This window comes from Camelina sativa, chromosome 1, assembly GCF_000633955.1.
Source record: "Camelina sativa cultivar DH55 chromosome 1, Cs, whole genome shotgun sequence".
Lineage (NCBI taxonomy): Eukaryota > Viridiplantae > Streptophyta > Magnoliopsida > Brassicales > Brassicaceae > Camelina > Camelina sativa.
In genome coordinates this window covers 7434763-7444996 of record NC_025685.1, presented here as the reverse complement: position 1 = coordinate 7444996, position 10234 = coordinate 7434763, and the positions used below count along the sequence as shown (strand labels likewise).

General features: G+C 32.3%; 1 protein-coding gene across 1 annotated transcript; it reads right to left on the bottom strand.

Moving 5' to 3' along the window:
• LOC104781687 (probable polygalacturonase) lies at nt 6213-8982 on the bottom strand. The gene is made up of 5 exons (XM_010506415.2): nt 8832-8982; nt 7909-8223; nt 7583-7703; nt 7243-7488; nt 6213-7167 (listed from the first exon to the last, which is right to left on the bottom strand). The coding sequence occupies exons 1-5, from the start codon at nt 8841-8843 to the stop codon at nt 6506-6508; spliced, it is 1356 nt and encodes a 451-aa protein (XP_010504717.1). The 5' UTR covers nt 8844-8982; the 3' UTR covers nt 6213-6505.

The following is a 10234-nucleotide window of genomic DNA, read 5'->3' as shown; positions in this document are numbered from 1 at the left end:
CAAACATACCCAATTTTTAGTTCCATCTTGAATCTTGGGGGAATCGTTGATTATCATCTACTATGAAGTTTTTGATTGGGAGAAAAATGGTGTAGTGAGAGAAGAGGAGAAGAATTTGGAATAATATTGAACGTGACGAAAAAAAAAAATCATCATTACAAAATCGTTTAGTGGCATCTAAGAACGAAGATAAAAGTCGCATTTGTTCTACTCCTTTAGACAAAACTAAAAAAATAAATTTATTAGTCTTCGTTTTTTCGGTACGTTGAGGAGATTAATTAGCATAACATATAACTAAGATAATATTTTGCCATCAAACATTTTATGTTTTAGTTCTTAAGAACTCGGATTTTTTTAATATATATAGTTCCTACATGATATATGATAAGTATAACATATGCACGTCTATTGGAAAACGTTGGATGCTAAAAATAAACAAATAAATAATTCAAATGGTGCGTTTCCTTTGAATGATTGATTAGTAACATATGCTACCCACCAATCGCCTATTACCCTCGACAAGTATTTCTTTAATATATAGGATGACAAATTTTGACTATTTGATTGCTATTATAAAACACAGCTAAACCAGTTAACTATTCTATCAACTATTTTACTTACTTTGCCTTGTGTGTGTAACTTTTCTATATTTAAATGTAAAAATTTGTCAACCTCAATGTAAATAATTTATAAAAAAATTATCCAAGTTCAGTGTATACTTTGCTTATACAGATGATTACTTTGCTTAAACAGGTCTTTAGCACCGCCGACATGTCTATTCTTTTGTAATTTAACGATCGTGTTAAGTGTGCCATACGACTGGTTTCATATGTGCATCGATACCTAATACCTTTACCTTAAAGTTTTAATCGATGACATCAAGTGTTTAAATAGCAAGTCTTTCGAACAATAGAGGCAGGCCCGTCTCTCCCACGTAGTAGAGTAGACAAATGCCATGGGTCTATCACAAAATTTAAAAAAAAAATTTAAGCAAAAGGGTCCAATTTTTTTTTTTTAAAAAAATTCATTAAGGAATTTTAGATTTTTTTTTAATTGGACAGAGGTCCCGTTTAAGTTTAAGACGGTGCTGAATAGAGATACAGTAATCCAGTATCAATAAATCAATGAAGCATTTCTTTATTTTTATGAACTATCAACTTATGTATATTACGGGAAATACATATGTATATTTTCGCTATATATAACAAAAAATGATTTGAAGATGATACTGTTTATATAATTTGGTTATTGTAAACTTATAAAAACAATAAATGAAAAGGCATTTAATTAATGATAAGAAAATGAAAAAAGAAACAAATAAATCACGTTGCTGAGAAGCTTTCCCTATTGCGACACGTGTCCACGTGAAATGGATAAGATCAGTCGCACCTTTTGTGCATCGACCTCTCCATCGATCGTTGTCTTCATTTGTTTTTTATTTTCCTATTCAAACACTAGTAAATTAGTAAGGTGACAAAAAAAAATTATCCTCATATTCTACCACGAAAGCTTGGATTTTAATTTTGGAAGAGATCTATCTACTGCTAGTACATTTAATATTTACTGATCCATGTTTGTAGCTTTTTTGATCATTCGCTTTTTTACTTTTGCTTATGTACGATATACTACTTAAATACTACTTGTATGTACAACAAAAATACTGATTAATAAGAACTAAAAAATTAACTGCGCCAAAAGCTATAAAATGGAGAAGGTCTCAAGAAAGAAACCGTATATTCTCTGTAAAAGTTTTTTACTCTTACGATGAGCTTTTTACGTTTTTAATGTAAATATTTTTACTTTATCGTGCTTAGACAGTCATGTTATACATATATTCTTATTATTTTTTTTTTTTTTCAAGTACCAACTATAGGTCCATGTCACCAAAAAAAGGTTTTGTGGAACGCAAATGTTTCAGCTTTTTATGCAGAAACAAAACAACTTTAGAATTGAGTACTAATATTTGCACACCTATTGAGCTTTATGTTATTTGTATATATATCATTTTAAATGACTGAAAACTTATCAGATGTCCTAATGAAAATGATGCACCCAGCAAAAATTGGATAATCAAAATATACTTATCCAAAGCACACAAATGCGTTAGAACTTAAAACTGTAACTTAATGGTATACGAGGAATTTATTTATCCAAAATTATTATACACTAGAAGTCATCTCGTGCTAGGCACGGATTTAGCTTACGATGTTGTTCAAATTTAGTAATTTAGAAATTATTAGTTTTTATTTGTTACTCAACAATGATTATTATTGTAATTTTAAAAATATACTGATCATTTTAGTTTTTTTGGATTGATTTGTTTGGTGTTACTTGAGTTTCCTTTTATATATTGTATTAGACTATTTCAACACATGACCAAAATTTTGATTGCATTGTATTTAGTGTATAGTTTTTTCTCCCTTTAGATTTTAATACATATTAGAGCATATGCATTAGTGAAAGATTTATTATGTTTCTCATCATATAATATTATTTTTAAATGTAGAGAAATTTGAAAACATCTTTCTAATATTGTGCGTCCATTGGTGATTTTTTCGTCAATATAATATTTTTTATTTTTAATGTAACTTAATATTTGTAATATAATTTTATTTGAATACTTATTTTGTTATTTTTCTTTGCATTTGACCTTAAATAATAAATATAAGATTATTAATATTTTAAAACATAATAAATTGCTTATTAATTATATTTAATTTTATTCCGTAGTTATATTTCATATCATATATGTATTATCAATAATAAAATTATATTTACTAATATAGTTTGTGAAAGTTTCACGATACTAAATTATATGTTAAACCTTGAGAACCGAGTTTCCCTTTTTCAATTAAAATAATATTATTCTTTTTCATTTATTTTAATTATTAGAAACTCTATGATGGTTTAAAAATTACATTAATTTTTAGATGAGTATAAACATGCAATGGTTTTATTCTATCATCATAGATGCAATTGAATAAAATGAATAATCATATTTGTCATATCTCCTTAGAAGACAAACCGTAGGATATTATAATGTCAAATGTCATAATAATAAAATTTCTTAGAAAGTAAACTATTATATGTGAAAGTGGGAAACTGTTATAGGAATTTTTTGTTCTTTTATTTCTAAGATGGGTAATTCTAAAGCTATTTGATACTAAGATTCTTAAAATATATGATACCAATATACAATAAACTTATACTACTCAGAACTATAGGAGTCAAATTAATCAGATATAGTATAAAAAATGCAACTCATATCATACTATGATATAAAAAGACATCACAAGCTTAACAACATAATTTTTTAAGCATATGACAATAAACATACAATTTTCCTTTTTTATAATAGTTTTAAATATGTTTTTTTTTCTTAAAGATGAAGACTACTAAAAAATTAAATTTATAATGGAGAAACTCATATGCATCGTCTAAGAAGTTTTATCCTGATTTACCACATGAATGTCCAAAGAGAAGAAAAAATTGAAATTCTAAAATATAAGAAAGGACATACATAAATAATATGACATACATGGAGAGTATGAAAGACATACATAAACACTCTAATGAATAAATAAATTTGCCAAACATTCTCGCATAATTTTTTTCTATGTAGTGTTAATGTGAACAACAAACATGATAACTTACAAAAATAATTTAAAAATTATTCAAGAATACCTATTGAAATTTGTAAAGATATATAAAAATAATATGATTCTTTAGATGAACCTAATGACTGAAATTAAATAATAATAACTGAAAATTGTTTTAAAAGAAAAGTAATTAGAGATTGAATTCTAATTTAATGGAAAACGGAATGAATTCTACTTTTATGGAAACCAAATTGGTAAGATCTAATGGGGAATAAATGAGTAAGTCTTTCTCAAATTACTTACGGAATACATCCCACCATTAGAGGCCATAAACTAAGGAAATATGAAAATCCAAATATTTATAAATTTATAAGAGAATTTTGAGAATATATAAATATCCCACATTCTAACCTAATCTAGAATCCTTTCTTGCCCATGAATCGTTTATAAGATTGAAACCCAAAACTAAATTTTATACATAACTTAAAATCCGTTTTTGCCATGAATCCTACATAAGATTGAAACCTATATTTATAATTTCAAAATAAACTATAATTAGTTTTTTTTCTAGGATGAAATCACAAATTGATAAATTGTGGCTTTAGATCAGATTGAGTTTACAACTATTTCTTATGGAAGAAGGGAAAAAGGAAATATTAAGAGTTTTTTTTGTTTGTTTTACGGGACTCTAATTACTTAGATCCAAAGTATAAATAAATTTAATTAATTAGGTCCAAACAACAAAAGAAAATAGGTGTTAGATAGATAACATGTTAAGTGTCATCTCTTTAGCAAAAGCTGAGAAAAACCTTCTCATATACGAATCTTTCACAATCGATAGCATGTGACTAACACAAATTAAAATATTTTGCATTGTAAGTTGTATTTTGTTTGAAACACTTAATGGTCTAATGGAGTTTATTTAGTTTTTAAAGTTTTTTTTTTTTTTGTTTCTGGTGTACGTGAGAATGTTTTTTATGGAAAAAATGAAGGTATCAAAATATTAATTCACGCGCACCATTCTTCCTAATAATGAATCCATATGGATTTTGAGAAGTAAATTCCGATAACCAAATTATTGAATGCGCCCCAAATAGACTGTGGCGTTATATGTTACACAACACAACTTTATATATTCATCTACTTGATGTGTGTCCTAGTATCATGTGCCCATAACGTTTGGTAGTAAGTTTGCACTAATAACTTAATAACTACCCATACAGTTTAGTAATTTCTTTTTCTTACTTCAATCAGTTTAGTAAAACAGAACTGTTTTGAGTGTACGCAAACAAAAAAAAGAACAAGAGTGGGAGAACAGACAGTGGGGTCAACGGCTACAAGAATGAGCCACGTGTCAATGTGGGAGAAGAAAAGATATGGAAGCCACAGAGAGAGAGAGAGAGATACAACGAACTAACCGCAGCAACATTGTGACACGCGCACGCACGAGTCCTCCTTTACTTTTTTCCTTCTGCCAACCTCTCAACAAGATGGGACAAATATTGGCCTAATACAATATATGTATTCAGAAATTGTTAATTTCACTTGCAAAGATTTTGAAGAAATATATATATAGTTAGACAAAAGTTGAGTTGCTCTCATTTACAAATAAAATATGTTGTCACTAATTAATCTCGCAAAAAGATAAACGCATGAAAATGTAAAATTTCTTAATTAGTAGTAGATGGTAATTGCGATTAATTGTTGCTAAGACCACTTCCATAGTTCCATAGCGAATGGTTACGAGAAAGGAAGTATATAAAGTCCGGGAAAATGATCTGCAACCGCCCAAACCGCTCGTAACAGCGTTTTCTTTCTTTGGTGCTCGTGCAAGCTGATGGTTTTAAGCTTTCTGGGACATGAAATGTGAGATTGGTTTCGGTTGTTTGTACCGGGAATCGCCATTTTGTCAGTTGTTTGTTTTTTTGAATGTGTGTATAGTGAAATGTAAAGAAGCAACAAGCAAGCGATCGGGGTTTTGCAATGTCTGACTTACTGGTATTCGATAAATCCGGTACCTTAAGAATGTGCATTTTTGGTAGAAAATATTTGAGAAAGAAAGAGGGAGAAACTCGGGACAATGTTGCGTGGGAAAAAGATGGTTAGAGACTGTACCAAGCAAACAGAAAGCCAACAATGAGCAGGGCATAATGATGTTCAGAGATTTAATTAGAAACTGCGATGATAGGTTCGAGATCTGCATTATCAATGCTTACATAATGATTGCTAATTTGAAAGAGATTGTTGGCAGTTACATATACAAGTAAAAAAGGTTGGAGAGAAACTCGGAGACAGAACAAAAGAGCATAAAAAAAAACATGAACCGAAAAAATGGGTTTAAACATGGCAATAATACTTGACTCTCAGTTCCTATTTTCCTAAAGGGACTCCTTGATCTGAGGATCCAATCCCATATTTGTTGTGTTCTGGCCATTCAAATGGTTACTATCTTACGAAACCTAGTAGAGATTAGATAAAAGATTAAATAAATCATAGTACTCGAATAAGTACTACAATACCTCTCATCTCATGTTCTTAACTCATACAAGAGATTAGTAATGGAGTTTAAAACTTGAGCTAGTAGTATTCTATGCCTCTTTGGTGATTAGTCAATTCACAAACGATATACTTTTTTTCTTACACATAAAAAAGAAAGGATGAATTTTTGTTACACCATGAATGAAAGAAATGGAAACTGTACATAATAACAATAGAAGAAGCTCGCTCTGTTCTTCAAACTCACCACTTTAAACGTAATTCTCCTTTCTTTTTTTATCCTCTCGCTCTGACAACAAATTTATGAACTTATTGACAAAAAAATTTGAAAAATCCAATCGTATCGTACGTAAACCAAACTCCCACCTCACTCTCCTTATCCTCATCACCCGTTTATTACTTCGCTATAATTACCACGACTGAGCCGCCGCATCTCCACCGTATAAGCTACCACCACCAAAGCACGACGATGGAGAACTCATGAGCTCTGTACAAGCCTCCGGTGTTACGTCGTCTGAGAAACCAGAGACGTTGGAGCAAACCCAAGATTCTGAACGTGTTTGTAAATGAATATCCGCTAGGCATATCGACGTGAACGGAGCTTCTCCTATCCCGGTGATGTTACCGGCCAATCCTATATCCTCTCCGGTGATATTCCGCATGCTGATGTGTGTCACGACAGGGAGTGCGTCCCGGTCGAATTTATCATCCGGATGCGACCCGATGTGTCCGCTGGCGAAGATGGCTGTGTCAACGCCGGAGAGATCGACGCTGGAGATTGTGATATTACGGATGTAACCTCCTCTGCCTCTGGTGGTTCTGAAGGCTATGCCTACAAGTGAGCTGTGTATGTTAAGTCGCTCGACGGTCACGTCAGAGATTCCCCCTGACATCTCGCTGCCGAAGGAGATTCCGGCGCCAGTGGGAGACTTTAAGCTGAGGTTCCGAATATGAACAGCTGTGGTTGGACGGCCGTAGTTTATGCCGTATTGGTCCCAACCACTTTTGAGAGAGACCGCGTCGTGGCCAACGTTGATCGTTGAGTCCTCGAGACAAACATTGTCTGAAGAATCTGAAAGTAAAAAGAAAAAGAAATTAGTGTTTTGGAACGGTAACATAACGGAATGATGGGTAACACATGACTTACCCGGGGAAACACCGAGAACGTATGGTGAATCAACTGATGTTTCGATCAAAACTTTGTGGATATGAACATGACTACAATAAACCGGGTGAATGTTTACTGAGGGTGCGTTTAAGAAGGTTAGATTCGATATGAGGATGTTTTTGGAAGAGACGAATTCGATGATATGAGGTCGGCTATAGTTTAAGGACCCTGACTCAAGCCACTCCCACCACGCTGCACCTTGACCGTCAAATGTCCCGTTATCACCTGCCAAGAATAAAGAAGTTTTTAAGTCTAGAATGTTGTGTCAAGCCAGAAACTTAGGTAATGATAATGGTGTGAGTTTGTTGTTGTTGTTTACCGGTGATGATTACGTCTACAAGATTATCTCCATTAATCAAACTTCTGTACCGCTTTCCAGGAATTTCAACTCCACGACCATAGGACGGTAGAGGACTGACAACGTCCCAATGCGATGGATCCTAGCACATCAGCAACATAAGAGAAACAGTGTTACCATCTTAACCAATTCAAAACACTGAACTTATCTATACCAAGAGGCTTCGTAAACACAGCTATGGCTACCAAAAGCATATGCTAAAAGCGAGAATTTGCCTGCAAAAGAACGATACACCTAACGCAAATGCTACAAAGCTCAAGCCAAACAGAGTTTGCAAGAGATCATACCGGTGATGCAAGAATAGTTGCTCCTTTCTCCAAGAAGAGAGTGAGATGGCTCGTGAGATTGAAGCTTCCAGTGAGCCATTTCCCCGGTGGAACATAAAGTTGAGCACCGCCTTTATCCGCAAATGACTTGAGATAGAAAATAGCGTTTTGGAAAGCAAGCGTGTTCAGCGTCTTTCCATCTCCAACCGCTCCAAACTCGAGAATGGAAACGCTGTGCGGTCTAGGGTCTAACTTGAAACTCTCCTTGCAGATAGCATTACTACCTTCTCCTCCGATCAGTAGAATACTGAATGCCAGTAGCCAGACCAATGCCACCTGCATTTACAGCTTAAGCCAATCAGTCTAAAATTCGATTAAATTCGGATCTAAACTTACGAAAATTTCAATCAATCTAGCAAAAATTGGACGTGATGACTAATGACAATTATATGTGAGAGAAGTAAAAAAAAAAAAAAACGTTTTGATGAGAATTATATCTGATGAAAAACATTAAGTAATCTGATCATATATTTCTATTCTTGGAAAAATCTAAGAAACAGCCACAGAGTTCATAAACTTTTGCATACAAACCAGAAGCATCAGCAGCATAATCAACACATAAATCAAAAGTAACTGACATGAAGATCCAAGAAGATAGAAGAAACAGAACCAGTAAGTACAAAAAAAACAGAGGAATCAAAGACAGATTTCTAGATTTGGCTGCTGAGACTGAGAGAAGTCTCAATTACAAACAAATAACACAAGAAAGCAACCCAGAAGATAATCTAGATTCCATATAATTTTCTTTACCAAAAAAAAAAACAAGAATCATAGAATTAAAGTATAACAACACATAAGAGATTCGTCCAAAGCAAAACTCATTAGTACCAAAACTAAAAAAAAGATTCAACAAGGAGAAAAAGAAAAGGGAGAAACGTACTTACTGGCATCTTCATAGACTCAGAAACTTAAGAAGTTCCTGATGAGGGAAGGAGAAAAGTCGCAAGAGAGAACAAAAAAAATATATAAAAAAAATTAAAAGACGAGAAGGGAGGAGGAGGAGATGAGGAGAAGAGAAGAAGAAGCAAGAGAGTCCCGAAGCCAAAGTACATGTTATTATTTGTTTAACACTTACTGTTTTGTTGGAAATCTTGCTATTAATATTAAATCTATCATTAGTACACTTTTATTATTCATTTTGTTTGATCCTGGTAGTAAAACATTAAATTTTACATTAAAAGGACCAGACAAATACTACTAATTCACTGAGATCTTGGTGCGTTATTTTAGCTTAACAAAGACATCACTCTCCTCCTTTAAACTTAAGAGAGAGAGAGTTAATGATACTAGGAGTTAGTTTGTTTTGTTATACTAATGTTTTAATCTTATGATTTTGTCTCGTAGCTGTTTATACTGTATTCACTGTAATCATATTTTATTAAAATTAACTAAATAACTCGCCTAAATTCATCAGTTCTTTTTTTTTTTGTTTTTTTTTTTGTTTTGGACGACTGGCACAACGTATCTTGCTGCCGACACGACTATTTTATACGTTATGAATTTACTAAACCAAATTAAGAATTGTTTGTAATATAGGCACCACTGCTGATTTCGTCTTTAGTAACATCAATATACAAACAAATTATCAAATGCTAACAAATTTTAATTAAAAGAATTGCAAGATATTTTATACTCCAGTAGATAGAGATAGAGATAGAGAAGACGAAGAAAGAATATGATGTGTTCAAACGACATATGGAGCTCATGTGGTCTGTTTTGATTTGAGCAAGCAGCCGTTTGGATTTACTGTTTTAAATAATAAAAATACAATATATATTTCTGCCAAAGTGATTAATTTACAAACGGCGGATAAAACTAATAATAAATGGATTACGAAGTCAGTAATAGTTTACTACTAAAATACGAAACCCTTGTTCATCTAATCAGTTGCGTGTACATCTTATTACTCTTCCGCAAATACTACTACTATTTTTTTTTAAAATGATCTGATAAATTTAACATTACAGTTGATTTCGTGAATATGAGATGTAGACTTGTAGTAGACTAGTAGGCTTACAGACTAATTAACCAATGTTTATTTTATAAACTAGTGTATCAATTAAAAAAACGAAGAGCAAGTAGGTTTTAATAGTTTTGGAAAAGGAAAAAATACGAATAAGTGTAAATGCGAATAGGACACGTAAGCAGAAGCGCATGTGCTTAGACAGTGAAGACAACAGGACCCACGAGCAATCATCGGAGAGAAAATGCCAGCCTGGCTCTCTCTCTCTTTTTTTTCTTTTTTTTTTTCTTTTGACAGTTCATTTTCCATAAACCACATCATACT

Coding starts and splice junctions, on each gene's coding strand:
- LOC104781687 (XM_010506415.2), bottom strand. Junction 7,489..7,582: donor TGTAGACGTAATCATCACCG/GTAAACAACAAC, acceptor TATTCTTGGCAG/GTGATAACGGGACATTTGAC. Junction 7,168..7,242: donor CGTTCTCGGTGTTTCCCCGG/GTAAGTCATGTG, acceptor TTTTACTTTCAG/ATTCTTCAGACAATGTTTGT.